At 50.8% G+C, this 21,699-nt stretch overlaps 1 protein-coding gene and 1 non-coding gene across 2 annotated transcripts in view; one reads left to right on the plus strand and one right to left on the minus strand.

Moving 5' to 3' along the window:
* GAS7 (growth arrest specific 7) overlaps window positions 1-21,699 on the minus strand; it is a 192,919-nt gene that overhangs the window by 40,740 nt on the left and 130,480 nt on the right. Inside the window, exons 3-4 of the mRNA XM_065897040.1 lie at window positions 11,059-11,139; window positions 243-328 (exon numbers count right to left, since the gene is read on the minus strand). Coding sequence (XP_065753112.1) covers window positions 243-328; window positions 11,059-11,139 — 167 coding nt within the window. The remainder of the gene's footprint in view (window positions 1-242; window positions 329-11,058; window positions 11,140-21,699) is intronic.
* Window positions 15,162-15,234, plus strand: TRNAL-UAA (transfer RNA leucine (anticodon UAA)). The gene has a single exon. It is a non-coding gene; the product is annotated as a tRNA-Leu (tRNA).

Below are 21,699 nucleotides of genomic sequence, written 5' to 3' on the forward strand. Positions count from 1 at the left end.
CCATCTGGTACAGCCAAAAAAACAACTGAAAAATCTATCTTCAACTTCTACAGAAAACCAAACCACCATCGCCTGCTCTCCCACATCATGGTACGTTGGAATGACCCAGATACCGACCACTTTCCACCTGGGGCAGGACTGGGCTGTAGCCACCTGGACCCCCATGGCATCCCCATCCTAAATGACACCTCCCTGGGCCTGCCTAAATGGCTGCCCCTACATCCCGGAACAGGACCCCTTACCTGGGAATCACCGGTGGATTTTCGGACACTCATGTGGGCAGTCTCAGGAGGGTGCGCTGGGGTCCCTGACGTGTGGTATCCATTCACTGCGGGGACAGAAACACCGCTCAGATGCTGCGCTAGCCACAGACAGGCCCCTCCGACCTTGCAGACCACAGGGGCAGCTGCAGCCCCTTCTCCCCCCTCACTGCCTGGTTCTGAGGGGTCATGCATGGCCAGGACCACCTCTTAGGATCTCATCCGTATCTGCTGAGCTGGAGGCGGGTTGAGAGCATCTCTCTAATCCCCAGCGCCCAGCTACCTATCTCTTGGGGGACCAAGTTTCTTTTCCAACCAGAGAAGAAAAGAGAGATGCTTAGTAGGAGGTGAGGCCATCACAGTCCAACAGCCATCGCTGAAAATATCTCATCAGCTGTGGTCACCAGTGCTGATCAAGGGTCCAATCTCTCTGCGGAGTCAGAGGGCCCCACCCACAGCTTCCTACAAATCCTGTCCCCGCCCCGCCCCCAAGGACCTTCTCACCCTCACCCACTGTAACGTAAGTATAATGGAAAGAGAACGGGCTTCACTGGTTTCCGTGAAATTCGGTTTTGCCATTTAATAGCCAGGGGATCATATGACATCCTTCTCGAGTCCCAGTTCTCCTAAAGTCTAAAAAAAAAAAAAAAATTCAAGCCTCTAAAACTCTATCCCTATGACACTCACTCATGCTCCCAACACGATTTAGCTGATACACCTGCCCTTCAAGGGGGGGATGGGAAGCTCTGGTCTGTAGCATTTGCCAATTTCTGTGGCCCCAAGGCTCCCATCTGGGCTGATATGAAGCCCCCGACGCTGCTGCCGGGTCCTGACATCACACGTACACACCGCAGCCCACGCATCCTCAGTTCCCAGAGGTGGCGCTGCCCTCTCAGGGATATAGTTACGTGAGCCTCAGCTTCTGTATCTGTAAAATGGGGACAGTTCTACCTAGTCTCTCTCTACTTTGTTGGGATGAAAATCCAACGAGACAATAACTGCAAAAGAGATCTGTAAAGTTATAGAGTACTTCACGAACAGAGAGGGGAAGGCTGGAGAGAGGGAAGGCCACTGCTTCGGCTCCTAAATCTCCTGGCCTTGAACCCCAAGCCTGCACTGATGTCTGGACACCAGGAAAGCATGCCTTCCTCATGCCCCAGGCTTGGAGGATTTGCTACAACACAGACAACTGCAGGTCGGCCTGGAGAAAGATGCACAGACCCACGTCCAGCTCTTGGTGGTTCCTGCTGACACCACCCTGCAGGGAGGGAGGAGGTGAAGGAGAGGCTGAAATTACTACCACCTACCCATTCACAGAGCAACGGCTGGGGGCAAGCAATGGGGTATGAAGGGCACCCCATGGAGAACCTTTTTCATGCTGGGGAGTGCCCCCCCATCCTCTCCCAACTGCAGCGAAAAATCCAGGGCCACCTGTGAACAGAGGCGCACTCAGCAGATTCTTGTGGGTAGCTGGGTTTCCCCCGATCTGCCCGTTGGCCGGACACTCCGGAAGAAGGGTGGGCACAGACACACCAGGACAACAAAACACCGGCCACAGAGCTGGCCCCCAGGGCAGTGGCTTTTAGGGACACAAGGAGAAACAACATATTAACCCCACGTGGCCAGCCATGCTCCTGGTCTACACCCAGGGCCCTCAAGAGGCTGCTCAACTGCTGATTCTATCCAGGAATCCTCTAGGGAAAAGGGGGGTGGAGGAGGGAGGGCCAGGATTCCAAGGGCATCAGAGAAGCTGTGGCTGCCGAGGAGAATCTACTCAGGTCAGCGCAGGCCATGCCAGGAAGGGCACTAGACTGCTGATAAATACAACCTACAAGGCAGGCAAAACATTGGAGAAATTTCCCTTATCAAGGAGCATAGCACTGAAATAGATAAAACACACGTGCTGGAGAACCTAAAGACAACAGTAGGAGATCTTAATATACTGCTTTCAGTCTAGGACTGATTCATGGCCAAAAGTCAGGATGTGGAATATCTTAGTAATTTAATTTAAAAGGCTGATTGAACTAGATGGAGTAAACATCATACCTTATAAACAGAGATAATATCTTTTACCAAGAATCCATGCAACATAAAAGAAAACAGTGTTGGGCCTATTTAAGCCACAAATAAAGTATTGATAAATTACAAAAGGCATAAATAACACAAGGCACATTCTTTGACCAGAAAGCAATAAAAGTAGATACTAATAATGAAAGGACAAAATATACAAGGTCCTCATCCCCCCCCCCCCGACTCCCAAACACTTGAAAATTTAAGAAAATACCCTCTTAAATAATCTCAGGTCCAAGAGGAATTTAAAACTATAATTACACGGTATTTTGAAAATAATGAGGAAGAACCTATAAAAACAAATGGGATAGGGCCTGAATTATATTTGGAGGAAAATCCATAGCCTTAATTATTTCATTACCAAAGCCAAGAGGATAAAAATAAACAGACTAAACATTCAACTTAAGAAATTAGAAAAAAAAATTTTTAAGCCAATCAAATAAATCAAAGGAAAACATGAGAAAAGGATATAAATATGGCAAGAGAAATTAATGAGTTAGGAGACAGGATAACATTTGCAACCCTGGCTGGTTCAGGGCAGGTCAGTCGTGAGGGGGAGTGGAGACTAACAGTGATTAAAAAAGGCAGATCAGCCTAATTTGAGAGTGAGAGGAAACACAAATGCTTAGAATTAGGAATTAGAGAGCAAACATACGCACGGCAAACAGACTTGAGTTGTTTTTTTTTTTAATGTAAGAGCTTATTATTTATAATTCTATGCTAATAAATACAAAATTTTCCATAAGATTCAAATGATCAAAATGGTTTCAAAGGATACCAGAAACATCAAAATGAGTAAAGCCTTTGAAAAATGACCTCCCCTCCAAAAGGCACCAGACCCAGACGGTTTTACAGGCAAAGTGGTTCAAACTCTTCAAAGAAATACATAGGCCCAGACTGCACAGTACAGAAACACCTGGTGAGTTTCCCAGTTTATTATACAAAGCCAGCATCGCCCTGATCCTAAAATCTATCGACAACCAAACAAATGCGACCACAGTTCAGCTGATTACGAAAATGGAATACGTAAGTTCTTACCTGAACAGGCCTTAGTTTAGAACCAGTCACTACCTCTGATGGTGGTAGGTCCCTCTAACCCAAGGTGGTCCCCATCTTCTTGAGGGCAGAGGCTGCCCTTCCGACCCCCGTCCTCTCCTTCCACAGCACCTCAAAAGTGCACCCTCAACACACCCTTCTCTTATTTGCGGCCTCTCCCAGCCTGGCGGCCCCCATGCTAACGGCTGCTGGGAACCATCTAACGCAGTGGCATTTGCCCCTAATCCGTCCTCTTGTTCTCACTTCAGTTCTGGTCTGTCAGCTGTTGGCTAATTACCGCTCATGTCAAAACAATTACTGGGAAAGAAAAACTAATTTTCCATTCAACCATTTCTCCCCATACAGCAGCTCTCTCCTGACACCCTGTCTCCCTGCACTCTACTTCAACAGTTCCGGCACCTTTGGAAAAGTCCTCTGTGGGGATCTGAACAGTTACAGCTCACCCACGACGGTCCCAATGGGCACTCCCACATCGCTGGGCCCTCAGCGTACTGAGGGTGAGGCCCAAAACAAACAAGGCCAGAGGTGGGTGCTTTAGAGGCCTCCAGCCTCCCAGGGGAAAAGATAAAATAAAATATGGTCAAGGATCACTCATAACCATAAGGACCATAATTCAGTTGGGGATACAAGAAAAAAACGTAAAATCTCAAATTCAGCTGTTTTTAAGATAAGAAAAGGGAACAGAAAGATCTATCTAGTAACTTCAAATACAAATATAAAAACACACGCGCACACATTTCATTCCTCTTTATGGGCAGTTAAACAGACAAAGAGAGGGCTTGGGAGACACATAATGAGAGAAGGCGTCAGATATTTGGTAGAAAGGAGAAGTCATTTGCTGGGGGTGGGGGGGCGGGCGGAGGGGATAAAAAACGGAAAATAAGACCAACAGAGAGTTGCTAGCATCGTTCGCTGTCCAGACCTCACCCTCCCTACAGCTCTGACCCCATCGCCCAGCTCCAATCCGCCCTGTAAGACAGTCTATCCTCCAAGCCCCACTGTCTAGGTTCTGTTCTCTAAAAAAGTCCAAAGACAAGACTTTCTTCTTCCAAACGAGAAAATCAGCTCTGGACACCTTCCTTCTGCCTCCTGTGGGTCCAGCCTCATCTCCCTTCTCTCTGGAATAGACGAGTAACTTCCTTCCTCAACTCGAAGAAACCTGGGAGCTCCAGGGCCCTTGTTCTGGAAATCCTTCTTCCCTCCCTGCTACGACATTTAAGCCTGGCAGAACGGAGCCCCTCCCCAGGCATGTGATGCAACCACCACCAATTCTGCAGGACGTTCCTTACAAGTGTTCTGCAGTGACAGTAAAGGGCAGAGTCTGACGGCCCGAAGAGTTTGGGACAAATGCCCCCTGTTGCTCAGATTTAACTTGGTTTCTTTACGGCAGGCCTTTTAAAATATGCTGACATGCTCTGTGAATCTCAATAAAGGAAGCAGTGTGGTAGTCCACACTTACATAGACAAAGAACCCGGATGGGGGCGGGAAAAGCAGGGGGTACTGTGGAACCCACTTTGGGAAACGCAGCCGGGATTGTTGGAAAGCACGTTTTGAAGTCAGGCTACCAAGGCAAACACCGGAGCCAGATCTGTACTCGGCATCTCTGAAAGCACAATAGGCACTGTCTCTGCCTCACTGCCCCACCACACCCTGTGGGGCCTTGGAAGGATGCTCTATGTCGTATTCACCTTCCCAGGTGTGTGCTGCATCTGCCGGGGTCTGCTTAGGGGAGTGGTTTTACATTTATAGGCTTCTGGTCCGGAAACCCTTCTGGTCTTGAAATTTCTGTCTGGCTACCCAATCCCTGCTGCCTCCCTGGTTGTCTAAGATGTAAACTGTATTCCCCCAAAGAGAACTCACAATACATGTGTGCGTGGTGGGTGTGAAGAGTTGGAAACCTGCATCTATTATTCTCCAGGGCGTCAAAGGTTCAACAGGCCTTTGTAAGGGCCCCTGGGGCCTCAGCCAACAGGCACATGTTCCTAAAGGGAAAGGCGGCCCCCTATGGCCTTCCCTGGGGTCAACAGTGATTCCTAGTTGAGGGCCATGGCAGCCACCCTGGGCCTGGTAACTTGCTAATTCTGCAGTAGGTGAGAGTCCCTGTTGGCTCCTATGTGGGAGTAGCCGGGGCTTCCTGATCTGGAGAAGAAAGTATGTGGGTGAGGGCCCTGGGTTCTGGAGCCCCTTTCCTGGGGAGCTCTGCTCAGGGGAAGCACAGCTGTCTGTCTGCACAGACTCCAGACTCAAAGGCAGGCCCTCCCTGATCGACATCAGAACTCACTCCCCTGTGACCTGGCTTCCCTGGAGGCAGGCTGTTTCTCCAAGCATGAGCCCTCAGCGGAGTCAGGCCCCAGGCCAGGCAAAGCCAGCCTCGGAACCCAGGTTTCCCCGACGTCCCCACTCCCAGGGGAACTCGATAAATTGAGATAGATTTCCTCCATCCCAAAGGGAAACACAAATGCAAACGTAACGCACGTCCAGGCCCAGAAGCTCAGAAAGGAACTTACTCTCCACACCTGCCCAGCCCGGCCTGATGGGGCAGACATTTAGTCACAGGTGGCTATTCAAATTCTAACAAGTGAAATTTAAATAGAATCTAAATGCAGGGTGGTACCCAGGATGGGATCCTAGAACAGAAGGAGGACAATACTGGAAGAATTGATGCAATTGAATAATAATACTGTACCACAATGATTTCTTCGTTTTGACAACTGGACCACGGTGATGTAAAACGTTAACGTTAGCGGAAACTGAGTAAAGGGTATATAAGAACTCTCTGTACTGTCTCCACAATTTTTTTTTGTAAACCTAAAATTATTCCAAAATGTGAAAAGTACTTAGTTAAATAAAGTTAAAAATTCATTCCTCAGGTAGAGCAGACACATCCGCTGGCCAGTGGCTACCGTACCGGATGGTGTGGATGTAGAACATTTCTGTTAGCGCAGAAAGTTCTAGGGGACAGAACTGGTCTATGGTGTCATCTGGTGTTACCCAGTAACGCATAACAGGAAAATCCCAGGACCTCATTTTTCACTCGTATTTTCTTTCCATATGTCTGTTACTATTTCTCTCCAAATAAATCATTACTGTTACAGTGTATGTTAAACCGGCCCAAAGCAGGTTTTTTAACACGTGCTGAATAGCGCCTTCGGTATTCTGTTTGGGTTTCAAGTTGACTTATGTAGACCTCCCCCAGAAAGCTGGCATTAAATGGCTCCAGTGAAGTTACTGAACAAACACAGGTCCCACTGTGATCGGAGAGGAAGCCACGTAGGGAAAGTCTTGGGCCCAGTGCTGACCCCAACATTCAGAGAGTGGAATCCCATTTGTGGGGGCACCGGGTGTGTTTCCAGATCTCTCTCCCCAGCTGGTAACCTGGCTGGCTGTGCTTCAGGCATCTGACAAACCTGCACTGAGAAGAACGAACCGGTCCTGTTCATGGGTGGCCCTTCCAACTCCCTCCAGAAGCTCGACTCAAAAGTAACCCTGAGCCCCATGGGTAAACCCTCCACCCCTCTGCCGCCTCAAAGGGGACCTGCCTAAGCTTGGCTTGGCTGGGTTCATTTGTGGTTCCCGCCCACGTTCTTTTTGACCTGTTTGTCCATGATCTTCAGGAACGACCATATGGGATGCTTGTGGTCAATGAATGTGGTCAAGTTTTCCTTCCACACCGTCCTTACCACTACCGCCCCCCACCTCCTTGCAGGGAACCCCCAACCCCACCACTGCTAACCAACTGCTTCAAGAAGGCGGCTTCCCAGGAAGACAAGACACTTCCACTGCATTTCACTCTCACCCCCATCCCAACCATCACGCTCAGAATGAAATCCCAACACCTTCCGCTGGTCCCTGCTGACTCCCCTCCCCTCATCGCCTACCACGTTCCCTCTTGTTCCCCACCCCCCAGCCACACCGGTCTGCTTTCTGTTCTCAAACACGCCAAGGTCACTCCTGCCCCAGGGCCTTTGCACTAGCTGTTCCTTGGCCTAGAACACTCCACCACCACCCCACACACATACCGTCTTCTCCGTGTCTTTAAAGCTTTGACCGAAACATCACTTCCTCACTGAGGCCACCCCTCACGCCCCAGTCACACACTCTGTCCTGCTGCCCACGCAATGAACATCTGACGTATTCCATGTCTGCCTGTTTGTCCAACTCTGCCACTAGAATGTAGGTTCCCGGGAGCAGGGACCACACAAGGACTGGCTTGTCTGTGGCTGTATCCCCAGTACTGAGAACAATGTCTGGCATATTTTTTGAATGAAAAGGTTTGCAAGTCCACCACTGTTGCTTTGCAGAAGCAGAAGCAGAACAAAAGAGGCTGAGATCCAGGGCCCTGAGTGGTCTCCAGGCAAGGTGCCCACAGCCCCGGGAGCCCAGGGACGGGGACAGTCAGTTTTTGAAGCTACCTCATGTCTTCATCAAGTCTATTTCTCTCCCCACAATAAAATTCAATCTCCTGAAAGCTGCTTATAAAACTGAACGAAAGAATGGCTGGAAAAATCCTAGCACTCTCCTATAGAGAGAAATACCAACACAGTTATTCTTCTATTCTTTAGACAGAAGGTTCAGTTCAAAAACCAGAAAAGATGATGTCAAAATACCTCGGATCCTGCTATACCCTCACAGGTGGGTTCTCTTCGCTTCCATCCCAGAGGGTGGATGGAGAGCTGACACGTGTGTTCATGCCCCAGGGTAGAGAGGGCCACAAATCATAACCACGGAGGGCTGGACAGGACCTCAGCCGTGGTCTTCCTCCCATTTACAAATGGACGAAGTGAGGCCTGGCAAGGAGAAGGGGTGTGCCCGAGGCCCCTGTCTAAGGAGTTGCAATTTCACAAACCTAAGACATCACTGACTGTTAGAGGCACCCTTGTTTTAAGTACCGCTGAGAAAGAAAAAAAAAAAAAAAAAAAAAGATGCTTCCAATTAGACTAGGATACACCATTGATTTCCAAGATGTTAAAACTGGGAAACAAAACGTGGGTCTGAGAGTCAATGAGCTGGGGTCCTGCATGTTTTGCGGCCGCTTCTCACTGTCGTCCATCATCCGACAGAGAGCAGTGCTGAGCGAGGTTCTGAGTCCTTCTAGAACAGAGCTTCTAACCCCGGCGCTGCTGACGAGCGGGGCTGGACGGCCCTTTACTGTGGGGCTGTGCCGTCCCGTGCATTGTAGGACGTTCGGCAGCAACCCTGGCCTCTACCCACTAGATGCCTGTAGCTCTTCCCCCCACTGGTGACAGCCACGAATGTCCCCTGAAGGCAAAATCACCCCCGAGTTGACAACCACTGCACTAGAGCCAGGGAGGCTTAACAAGTATGTACGTGTGACGCAGACAAACACACACAAGGACAGAAGCACCAAGTTAAACGGGGTCTTCAGTTCAGGCCTTCTCTGAGCTGATGTGTGCTCTCCAAAGGGGAAGAGAGTAGACAGGATTTCCTACTGTCTTTGACTACAAAGCCCTTTCTCACAGAGAAATGGACAGACTTGGGATCCCAGGGACGTGGGAAGCAGGTGCCCACGGCCCCTGGGGGTCCACCTAAGTCTGTCTGATGCCTTGGCCACCTTGGCAATTCTCATCCCCGGATCTGACCCTCTCCACCATCTCCCACCTTTCTCAGCCCCTCAGAGCCCCGGCACCCAGCGCAGTGCTGGGTTATCGTGGCTCTCGTGCTAGACGTGAAGGCAGGAATTTGTCACGCCGGGGCCTCCGGGCTGGTGACCTGAGCCAGCTTCTTTCAGTCCTTCTGGGGGATGGCCCCACCAAGAGGTTGCTGCTGGGGCCAGTGACAGTGACAGCAGGCTTTGGAGAGGTGACCCCGCTGACCCAGAGGGCAAGTTCCCTAACCAGCCCCAGCAGCCCTGTGTAGCAAGCCGTGCAGGGTGGCAGGCTGGGCCATTGTCACCTGTCATCTCACACGACCCAGTCTCCCCCTGCCTGTGTCATGCTCCGTGGATCCCTCTGGCCGGAAAAGACACCTGGGTTTTCTTTCTAGCGTCTGGGTGGCCTGGAGCCAGCCAGGATAGAGGGCCACACCTCACGTTATTCACACTACCATTTCTATTGTTAAAAGAAAAAATCACAAGAACAGCAACAAAAGACAAGGCAGCGTGCCAGGAAATGCCTATTGTCATATGACAGCTAGGAAGGCCGAATGGCCCCATTTCTGAGGACTTGGTCTGAGAACGTAGCACTGGCTGCATCCCTAGGAAACCGGGAGGAAATGCCCCATTTCCCTGCCCCACAGGGGGTTCCTTTTTTAAAAATTTAACGAAAAAAATGTGTGTGTGTGTGTATACATGCATATACACACACACAAATATAAATAAAAACATTTTAAAAGTCTAGAAGAACCTTCCGTGGGAAGCATCCCCCCAATCCCCTCTCCCAGACCTCAGTTGATTCTCCAGGTCTGTTCTGCCACCACTTGGGTTCTGAGTTCTGTGGCTGGCAATCTTCACAGCCCTAAATAACGTGCTTGGATCCCACTTTGATTTCGCAGTGGTGGAGGAGACTGAAAGACACCCCACTGGGAAAGGTGGGGCCTGACCCACTCACACTGGGCACGGCTCCCTTCCCAATCCAGGGTTTAAGAGTCCTCTTATGACTTTCAGCTCTTCCTTTGGTTTCCTGTGATGCATTCGGTAAATTATTCATGTTCCGAGAAGGGTACGGGGCTCTCATCTCCCCTCCCCTCCACGTGAGCAGGGGATGTCACTGTTGCTTTTGCCCAACCCCCCTCCCCCAGCCCATGCCTCCCCTCCTCTGTCCCACACTGTCAATGCTACTGATGTTCAAATTCCAGGTTTACACACCACGTTTGTGAATTCACTCAAAGCTCAGGCTCCATTGGAGACGGAGGAGTCCACGAAAGGAGAGACAGAGTCCCCACCTCGGGGAGCTTACAGTCTGGGGTGGGAGAGTGACAACCAACAGGGAGGAGTACTCTGAGGGCAGTGCAAAGCAGGAAGCGGGGATCCAGAGTGATGGGAGAGGACTGTAAACTGAGCCATCAAGGAAGGCTTCTCAGAGGAGGTGACATTTAATGCAAGGTCTAATCCACTAGAAGTCAGAAGGTGTTCTCCCCACTGGTGTGTCCTGCAACCCACCTCCTGGGATCCCAGAATGAGATGTATCCTAAGAGTAATAAACCCTCCACCTATTATAGGAATGTCTGCCTTGACCACCTCTGCTTCATTACCTATGCTGATGGAGAACTCACATCCTTGCAAGGAATCCATTTGCTTTCCAGACATTCTGTTTGAAAGCTGCCCTGTAAACACCTGCCTCCTTAACTCCTATTCCTTGAGGCCTTCGGGAACCACATGGACCGAGTCTGCCCCCAGTTTGGGTCCCTACACTGGCAGACAGCTAAGAGCTCTGACGCTTCACCTCACCCAGCAGTGCCCACCCCCCACCTCCCTGAGCACCTGAGAGCGAGTGAGAGGGACCAGAGCTGCTGCCGGCACCACTAGAGTGTTGCCATCCCACGGGGCAACAGGCTATGGGGCCTCCAAGCCCTCTAGACCCCTCCCCAGGTTTGGCCCGTACGATCTGCAGCCAGGTTTCAGACCCAGGCTCCACAGCCGTGGCCGCCCCCTTGAAGGTGTGTGTGGTTCCCAGCCGGCCCCCAAGGTGCCCCGAAGTAGTGCGTGGACGGTACCTGTCAGAGGCAGAGAGCTTCTGTGAGGGCCAGGGCTCGCTGGAATCCCAGGAGAACTGCTGGGACGCTCCCAGGTGGTCTCTGGTCAAAGAAAGCAAAAAACACAATCGCGCTGAGGATTTGCTAGGGCAGAAGCTCCGAGTGTCACAGAGCAGAACTGGGTCACCTCCCTCCCTAAACCCGGGAAGCAGGAGTCCGCTTTCTGCTCCCATATCCATCTCCTCTCCTGCCCTCCCATGACAACAAAGCTTCTCTCTGCTGGGGACCCTTCTCCATGCAGCTGGGACCAAAAGGAGGTGGCCTTCTGGCTGGGATCCTGTGAAACAGTCCCCATTGGCCCTCTCCTCCTGCGAGGCTGCCAACTCGTGCATCTCCACTTCGGTCCCTCGTCCTGGAACCCCAGCTATCAAACCGGGCATCACTCCCCAAATGCCCACTGTCGTCTGAAACCCCAAAGCCCAGAGGAAGGAGCCCTGGCCGGGGGTCTGTACAGAGACCTGGGTGATTGGCAGAGACTTCCTTCCTGGTTCTACAACTCCACGTCTCGTGTGAATTACAGCTGCTGTGTCTGATTGAACACTTCTCTCTCTTCCAATACCCAGCCAGAAATAAAGCTAAGATTGCAGCTATATGATCATCCCCCAAACGCTACTTTACCCATCTCACTGCTGTGAGCAGAGACTTCTCATAAAATTATCTAGTGATAAAAATAATACTTTCTCACTATTTACAACGTGATGATGTAGAAAAAAGTACAAAGAAGAAAAAGTATCATCTGTAGTCCCACAACTCGGAGGTCATCACTAAACATTTGGGTACCTGTGTGCTGATTTGTTTTCTAGGCCTATGTACATCTTTGGAACAAAACAAAATCATACTGTACATTCTTTTCACCTATGGACTTCTGTGGGTATCTTTCCAAAACCATTAAAAAGGTCGGATAGCACAGGGGTTAGGATCTATTAACAGCAGTGAGTCTAGAGCCAGATGCCTGGGTTTGAATCCCAGCTCTGCCTCTCACCACCAGTTTAACCTTGACCAAGCTAATCGTCCCCTTGGTGCCTCGGTTTCCACCTCTGTAAAATGAGATCAATAATGGCACCCACCCGAGGCAGCTGTTGTGTCCATGCCAAATGCCCATTTATAAGCTTTTAGCATCAAGTTATTTTTAAAGTTAGTCCAATATATGGATATGACATTATTTAGTCCAAAATTCTCTTACTGAAAATTCAATTGTCTCAAATATTTAAAGCAAAAACGAACACAATCTTTCAATGGCTTCTGTGAATTAAGATTCGAGAGAACTGCGGTTTGCCCTCAGTTCACTCTTATCTGCTGTGCAGCCCTGGGCAAGTCATGCTACTTCTCTGGTCCTCCGATTCTTCATCTAAAATGAAAGGGTCGGGCTGACTGGTCCTTTAGGCCCCAATACTCTTGCCCTCCAGCTTTGATTGGTGGTCTCAAAACCTTAAGATCTACTGTTTGGGTTTTGGGATCTTATGGCTCTAGGAGTCGGGTGGTAATACGGTCCCTTCATGTCTTAAGGGAGAGAAAAAGGAGGGTGAGCAAAAGGCAAGCAGCAGGGAGGATGTGACCAGGAACAAGAGAGCAGAGGGGTCTTCTAGGAGGGGTGACCAGAGGGCAGCCTCCCTGGAGGAGGAGGGACGCTCGGGCTGGTGCTGAGCACACCAAGACTTGGAGAATCTACATGAAGACCACCAGACTGCTCTGAGGCCGAGGGCAGTGGAAAGCATCCTAGGCCTGGCCGCTCAGGAGCTGAGTGACCTTTGGAAGCCATCTAACCCTGTGTTTTGTTTTCCTCAACTGTACAATGGGGATAAAAATGGTACCTAATTAGGGCTGTAATAGCATGAAATGGGTTAGTACATGTAAGGTGCTTAGGATGACAGGGGCACACAGTAAGTGCCTTATCAGAGTTAAATAAAGCAAACAGACAAGCGAGGCTGGATGGAGAAATGGGGGGGAATTCAGATGAGAAAACAGCCTTCCTACAAAGTGAGCTGGGCTCCAGCAGAGACCAGACGCGGCCTGCAGCCTCCATCTCCTTCCTAGAGAGGCCTCTCTTCCGCCCGCTGGATCGACCCCACCTGGAGGCCAAACTGCTGTCTCCACATCCACAGCGCCCAGCTCAGGCTCTCCCCTCCAACCCAACCCCCTGGGGCTCAAGGGACCAACCTCCACGGCTTCACCAGCTCCTCCCAGGTCCCACCACCCACATGCAATCAGTTCCTGGGGCCTGGAGGTGCCCCCTCCATCACTTTCCTCACCTCCTCTCCACCTTACCCCTAACGTGTCTCCCCACTCAGGGTCAGCGCTCACCTGAAGAACCCCTTGCGCCTCCTTTCCAACAAGGCACAGAGAACAAAGTCCAAGCTTTGTCATCCCCACGCCCATCTCTCGGCCAGCGAGGCTCCAGCACAGCAACCTTGTCTGTCTGTCCAGACTGACTCCCACTGACCTCACTCCAGCCCAGGTAACTCACTTGCTGGTCTCGGAACATGTCTTTGCTCTGATTGTTTACACACCTTCACCACCTCCTGCCCCCACCATCCCTGGATGTCAGGATCGTGTTCATTTGCCAAGTTCCAACTAAAACGCCTCTTCCTCCATGCAGCCTTCCCAGCGGACTGCGGGAGAAGGCTCTGAAATCCCAGGGAGATGCTGCCTGCAGTCAGAACCACGCTCTAGATGCTAGGGCCCGAAGGAAGGCCCCTTGCCCTGTACTCGCCAGCCTGGGTCACTCACAGGCCCCCAGAGGCAGGAAGGTGATCCCTTCTCCTGTATCGCCATCTCTCTATCCAACCTCCACCAGGACTCCATCAGGGACAATGCAGATGCCTGAAGGGTTCCGCCCAGCCCACCTCCTGGTCTTAGCCAGCTCTGGTCAGCCCAAAATACAAAGCCACTGTGAGCATGGGGCAGGCCAGGCGGACATCTGGAGAGAGCCCCCGGGGCTCTGGCTGAGTGACCTCATCGGCAGCAGGAAAAATCACCCCAGATGACCACACCACACACAGGCAGGAAACCATTTCCAGGTCTTTTTCAATAAAAGACTCCCTAATCTATTTACAGCACACCAGGCTCCCCGATAGCGCCACAGCAAAACTGAAGTGGCAGCTCGGGGCTCAGGCTACCCTGGATTGAGGCCCCCTTGCATTCTCTGGGCTTCCATCCTGGGGTGCTAGGTCATTCCAGGTGACCACCCAGACTGCTAACAGTCACTGCCATGCAGGCCCCAAAGGCTCTGGGTGGGGGGTGGGGGCCAGTGAGGACAGAGTGGAAGGGGTGAAACCCGTGCTTGGAAAGCCTCTGACCGTCCAACCCAATTCAGGAGAAACACATTGTTTCCTAAAGGCAACTCTAACTCAACGCGAACCTCTTCCGCTGAAAACAGGGGAGACAGATACACACACAAATGAGCTGACTGCTGACCGTGGATCAAATCGGACCAAGGGAGGTTGCTATTCTAGCCATCCACGTGAGAAGCCAGAAATTTCCATTTCCCCATCAGTGGATTACAGTGGCTGCCCATGTAGAATAAAACTTTTAAAGAGAGAGTATAGTTGAAAGGTGGAAAGTGATGTAAATGTGATTTCAGAGCACAGACGCCCCTTCCTTAAAATAAGAATAATTATGATTATAATTATTTTTAAAAAACAGTAAGCAAGGCAGGAGTTATTAACTTTAGAGTCACTTGTAGACTTCGTTTCCCTTTGTTAAGACTACATCCTTCATGCTTTGCGAGGTACGAGCTTTCAGTGGGAAAGTCAGTGAGCCCCTGGACCTCATCTGCCTTGGGGGAATCTGTGAGCCTTGTCCCCCACCCATTTCCCCCTCCCCTTCCCACACTCTGCCCCACCCACCAGTGGACTCCTGGCTCATGATTGGTCAGTTTTCTTGGTTGAGTAGTAGCTCTCTGCTGCCCCCACTGGCTATCAGGTGAAATAACCACAGGTACCAGCCTAGGAGGAACTGGGTTCTTGGGTCCTGATCACGCACACCCCGGATGCTCTTGGCAGGGACAGAGCATGTGGAAACAGAAGGACGCAAAAGCTCCTCGCAAACACCCTTTCGCAGGAAATTCCCTGGCGGTCCAGTGGTTAGGACTCTGCGCTTAAACTGCAGAGGGCCCGGGTTCGAGCCCTGGTCAGGGAACTAAGATCCTGCAAGCCATGTGGTGTGGCCAAGAAAACTTTCACAATTGCAAGAAGTGGACATGCCTCCAAAACTAGGACTTTAAAGCACCTCTGTCAAAACTGAAAAATCAAGCAGGCACAACATTTTTAAAATGGCATCAAAGAACTGAAACACAGGATTAACAAATTCCATGGAAAATGGAGATACGTAGAATACTGTACCTAACTGAATAAAATATAGCCTTGTACATTTAAACAAACAAACGAAAAAACACAACACCCTCTTGCAGGGGCAAGAACTGCTCTGCAGGATCGTCTACGTCTGATCACCAGTGGGAGGGCTTCTGAGCCTGGACCAGACCCTGAGTCTCAGGCAGCCCAGAAGGGTTGCACCACGGCCACCGGCCCCAGAATCTAGTCTATTTCCTGAGCTTCAGCAAACACGGACCCCAGGCTCGGAGACCTGAGGTCTTCAGCGGGAAATGCTGGCTGGAGTCAAGCCTGGGGGGGTGGGGATGGGGGTAAGTAGGTGGCAGCTAACACCCCACCAACTCCCAGCCTTCAGGCAGCACACACAGCCCTGGGGTGCTCCCCTGAGCACTGTGGAAGAGGAGAGCTGGGGACACCAGGACTCCACGGGCACAAGAAAGGCAAGAAGTGGAAAGGAACCTGGACCGGGTGTTTAAAACACCCCTCAAATATTCTGAGGCAGCCTAGAGATGTTCCTAAGAGCTCAGGTGTCACACAGACAGAGGTTCGAATCCCAGGTCCACCCCTTACTAGTCGGCCTCGGTTTCCTCACTGTAAAGTGGGGATGACACGACTGCAGCCTCGTGGTCCTGGGATGCACCGTCAGTGGGCACATACAGCTTCCAGCACAGTCTCGGAGACAGAGGAAGCCCTCAAACACATTAAACAACAACACTAATAATATGAATGAAACAAAACCCTCTGCATTCCTTCCTCCCTCCTCTCTGTTTCCCAACTTCCATCCCACCAGCTGTCTCCCCGCCCCACCCTCCTCTTCCTGCCTTCACAGAACACAGCTCCCAAAGGGAGAGGGAGGGCAGGGCTCCCTCTCGGGGGCTGGGGGGAAGAGGTGCTAGAAGGTCTTCGTTAGCATGTCTGAGCTGCAGGGGGGTCGCCGCACAGCAGCCCACAGAACCCTTATGCAACCCTGTGATCCAGGCGGGGCAGGGGCCCTGACGCCCGCTCTACAGATGATACAGAGGCTGGTGATGCCAATGGATGAAGCAGCAGCCCCGTCAGTGCCCTGGCCATTGGATACTGGCCTGAGCCAAGCTTTGGACTGGCTCCAGCTGGCACAAAGGGCCTGAAAGAGTAGGGTGGGGAGCTCCCAGAGAAATTCTAGTAGGGAGGGTGGTCCGCCTGGAACACCCCGAGCCTGTCCTTCAACCCCTTTAGGATCCCCGACATACCAACCTCCTCATAGGGTGTAGACTCGGTCAAACACACCAGGAATCCCTGAACTTGGGCTGGGGAATGATGAGGGCTGATGCAACATAGGAAAAAGGGGGTCGTGTCATTGAGCCAGCAAGTATGGGCAGCTGACTGCCAGCTCACAGATATTACAAGCCCTGCTGTATGGCTGAGGAAACTGTACATGGGTCCGCAGAAGGAAATCTTATCACATCAAAGCCTGAACACTCGGGATCCAGACCCTAAGCACAGCTATTAAGCAAAGCTCCAGGTCTGTTTCCCAAACTTGGTCTCTCCTCAGGATCATTCGATCTGAAGCTACAGATTCTCAGACCTTGCACCCGAAGACTCTGGTTTAGCAGGTCTTGGGTGGAACCCAGAAGTCAGCATTTTAACAAGCAGACTCAGGGGTTAACCAGATGTAAGAAAAACGGGTAGAGTCCATAGTAAACCATGATGGGAACCAGCCACAGACGGGGAGGTACCTGGATGAGACAAAAAAAACTCCAGGGGAGCGATCAGACACGGGATCAGGCATAGTACGAAGCAAGATGTGTGAGAGCAACGTAGGGGAACTTAAGGAACCCTCCAAAATGTCATGTCTACCCCAATGTTCTAAAAATATCAGGTTCATAACATCTGTCCCCAAGAGCCTCTGCTTTGACTCTGTGGCTTTGTTATCTATTTTAGTTCCTGAGGGAGCCTTATGAATTACAGTGACTGTCACAAACCCTTTAGCACAACTGAGTCCTTAGGGTTTTATGCAATTCTGGTCCCAGGTGGTTGGCGTGGACAGAGCTGACAGGTCAGCGCCATCAGGATATTCTCAGCTGGAAATCTTATCAAATCAAAGCCTGGGACACTCACAGCCCTATGCGCTCTCCGCCAACATCATTTAGGTTTTCTGAGCCCTATGAACAGGCACCAGGCTGGGGAGGGGCTCTGAGAGCTCACAGCATCATCCCTGCCCTCAGGGAGCTGACAGCTGGGGAGCTGGATGAGGTCTTCCTAACTCAGCTGTAACACCTGCTTTCAAATCCGATCCTCCCAGAGATGTGCTCTAAGGGCTGGGACTGTATCAAATAGATGTATCTCTGTCTCCCTGGCCCCCCGGTACAGCAGGCACTCAATAGATGTTTGAGGAAAGAATGGAGGCTCAATTCAAAGCACTGTCAGAAGCAAGTCTAGTTACATTGCCAATGGCTGACTTTAAAGATGAGTGAGTGAGTGAGTGAGTGTGTGAGTGTGTGTGTGTGTGTGTGTGTGTGTGTGTGTGTGTGTGTAGATAAAAAGATAAACAGACAACAGAAAGACAAAGAAGGGGCAGGGAGAGCAGATGGGTCACCAATTCCCTTCACATAGTATGAAGTAGAAATCAAGCAAGCTGCTCAATCCAAAAAGAGCCCAGAACGTACACAGGTGGGTCACAGAAAAACAATTGCAGATGACCAATAAGGAAGAAAAGATGCTGATTCTCACTCAAAAATTGGAGAAGTGGGGCTTCCCCGGTGGCGCAGTGGTTGGGAGTCCGCCTGCCGATGCAGGGGACGCGGGTTCGCGCCCCGTTCTGGAAAGATCCCGCATGCTGCGGAGCGGCTGGGTCCGTGAGCCACGGCCGCTGAGGCTGCGCGTCCAGAGCCTGTGCTCTGCAGCGGGAGAGGCCGCAGTGGTGAGAGGCCCGCGTACCGCAAAAAAAAAAAAAAAAAAAAAAAAATTGGAGAAGTGCAAATTAAGATGACAAGACACTATTTTTTTCACCCACTGGATCATTTTCTGCTAACTGGCTACTAAAGAAAAAAGGCAAGTCTGCAGAGAAAAATATGTATGAAACAGACCCAGAAATGGGCATAAGACATCAGGAGATCCCAGAAACCCAGGACAAACAACGCGGCTGACTTTCCTTCCGGTCCTTAAGCGGGGGCTTCTGTGAGATGCCCCATATCCTTCTAATAAAGGTCCTTTTTTCATAAGCTACTTTGGGTGGGCTTCTATTCCTATAACAAGGTAGTCCCTGCCCTTGGACAATCCCTCAAATGCACTGCCCTGTAACGGTCAATGCCACCCCCAAGGCCATTAGATCCACATCTGGAATCTCCTTCTGTGACCAGGCTGAATTGTGACTTCTGAAGTAGGACTTCCATAACCTCTCCTGGGAAAAAAATCACACCGCTCAATGGTTCAGAAGCTTCTCTACCCACGAACTGGTATTTTCCACCCATATGTCACCTTTTTGTTTTGTTTTCTCAGAAACTCAGCATTTATGGACTTCAATCGCTCTGCACTGCTAATCCAGATTTAGAAGACTTTCCAGTAAAAGGTGTGACTTTACATTTTACAAATAAGGCTCAAGATCACTGAGAGTGTTGCTTTTCACAGGCCAGAGGAAACTGTCAGAAAGAGCTCTGGTTATTCTGCAAAATAGGAATAGGCAATCATCTCCCTGAGGTGCGGCCCCAAAGGCACTTCCAAGGCCGCTGGAACTCCGAGGAAGGCCGGCCAGCCCCTGAGGCACAAAGAACCAACACTGCAAAACAGGTACAGAAGTTCCGGGCAAAATGAGCTCTCCTCAAACATAAAGAAAGGGCATTCCGGGTAGAGAAGACTACACGAAATGGGGAAGAAATGGGTAGAGCTGAATGAAACAAGATTCCTTAGGAAAGTGCAGGAGTTAAGTTTAAAAAAAAAAAAAAGCAAACAAAGAAAACCCTCTCTGCAAAGAAGCCGGAAAGCCTCATCCAATTAGGGAAACGCTAAAATGCTGGGGGCAGAGGCAGCCTCCTGCAACGTTAGAGCATAAGAGCATCACCTGGGGACCTGGTTAAACCACAGATCGCGGGGCACACCCCCAGAGGGTCAGATTCAGGAGGGCCAGGGTGGGGCCTGAGAGACAGCATTTCTAACAAATTCCCAGGTGATACTGACGCTGCTGGTCCAGGGACCCCACTTTGAGAACCACAGACGTAGAGAAAGACAAGGACGAAGATTGCATTCTCTGCAACAGTTCACCCCGCCTCCAGCGGCTGGAGGTAGGGCTATAAAAAATATATATATATTTTTTGAAAGGTACAACAATCAAACCAACCCACGAATTACTCCTGACTTGAAAGCATCCACTGCTCACCTCCTTTCCTCTGAACGGGTGTTGTTGGCTGAAAACTGCGGCCAATAGTCAAGTTGGCCCGAGAGATGCGGAGAGAGAAAAGTGAACCCCACGGGGCAGAAGCTCTGAGAGAGCAAAGAAGAAATCCTCCGGGACCACAAATGTTTGGGCTGTTATGCAAGCCTCTTGAGGATTTCCTCTCCATCCCTAAAGCCCGCTAACTAAGAAGGCTTCGCATTTGCACACCTGGTTAAGAGGAATGCACGCTCTGTGCACGAGAGTTGAGCCAGCTGGGTGGGGACGTGGTGTCCAAAAGCACTGTGTGCTCCCTGGCCCCTTCTGTCCTATTTCCCAAGGCTGTGTCCCTGTTCTGTCCTCTCCGTACCTTTTCTGCAGTGTCTCCCCCATCAGCACATGTTAATTTTGCATACCGGCAGCAGAAAGCAAGTGAGGTCTTTATCTGTGGCAGAGAGGAAGAGAAGGGAGGGGGAGGAGGGGATGGGGGTCTCCTTGAGTCCCAGCCCAGAACACACCTCCTTCTGTGGCAGAGATCATGTGGCCCGGCATCCCTGGATGCTCCTTTGTGCCATATAGAAAAGACCGGGGGCCTTTCAGGCTCCAGTTTGTGCTTCTCAGCCCCAGAAGGATCCCCAGAACGCGAGACCACCTCTCCAGAGGAACCGAGGAGGGTGGGATGTCGTGCTGGGGAAGGCGAAGCAAGAGAGAACCTTGGCGCTCAGCTCCCATCCGCTCCTCTATTTCAGAGAAGCTAATTTTACCTACTTGTACAAGTAATACAGGTCCAAGGGAGAAAACACTGGAAAACGGCAAAATCAAAAGAGAATAAAAATCCTCCCTAATCCCACTGCTCAGGAAGAACCCCTGCGTACAAGTTATCTCCCTCCACCTCTAAATGCAATGGTGTGTCATGAGAGTGGAGGGCACCCCAGGCAGCAGGTATCAGGGACAGAGGGAGGTGGTGGCCGGGAGCTGGGTCCTGTCTGCATGGCCACAGGGCTCTGTCCTTAGGAAATACAAAGCTTGAAAGGCTTTCCAAAGCAGCCCAACCTTCTCTTTCCAAGATGGGGGCTCAAGACCAGGATTGCTGGGAATGCACCTAGAATCTGGCTTACACCAGAGATGAACATGACCTCCAGCCAAGTCCTCTCTGGTATGTCCAAGAGAAGCATCACAAGTATTGGAAATCAACTGCTTTATGAAGTGTCTCAGTTCACATTGCTGTGAACCTGAAACTAACACAGCATTGTAAATCAACTCTACTCCAAAAAAAAAAAAAAAAAAAAAGGAGTGGGAAATCCACTTAAATGGGGAAGAGAAAACAAGTGTCTCTTTCCTGCAGCTTGTATTAAAGCTTTCCTGCACGCACATCTCTTGGAATTACTGGCATTCTGATACCCTGGCAGCTATTCCAAGCCGGAGCTCATACCTCACATTCACTGATCGGCTGGCGATAGGTTGGCAACGTAACAGGAAGGCGCGCCACCCTTCCTGCTGCTGGTGCTAACTGCCCCGTAGGCCAGGTGTTCTGAGACACGGATGACAGATTGCTCCTGTCCACAGCATTGCGGAGGACAAAACACCGCTTGTTTGGCTTAGCAGTGCCCAAAGAGACCACAACGGCATGTTACTCTGGGTGTGGGAAATGTATTGGTTTCCTGGGGCTGCCCTAACAAACTACCATGAACTAGGCAGCTTCGACTACGACAGAAATGTGTTGTGTCACAGTTCTGGAGGCTGGAAGTCTGAGACCAAGGTGTCAGCGAGACTGCTTCCTTCTGAGAGCTTGTGAGCATCTGCTCTAGGCCTCTTCCCTGGCTTCTGGTGGCCTCAGTCATTCCGTGGCTCACAGATGGGCTCCCTTTGTGTCTTCACATCGTCTTCCCTCTGTGTGTGTCTGTCTCTGAGTCCAAAACGCTTTTCGTA

The sequence above is a fragment of the Phocoena phocoena genome, chromosome 19 (genome assembly GCF_963924675.1).
Source record: "Phocoena phocoena chromosome 19, mPhoPho1.1, whole genome shotgun sequence".
Lineage (NCBI taxonomy): Eukaryota > Metazoa > Chordata > Mammalia > Artiodactyla > Phocoenidae > Phocoena > Phocoena phocoena.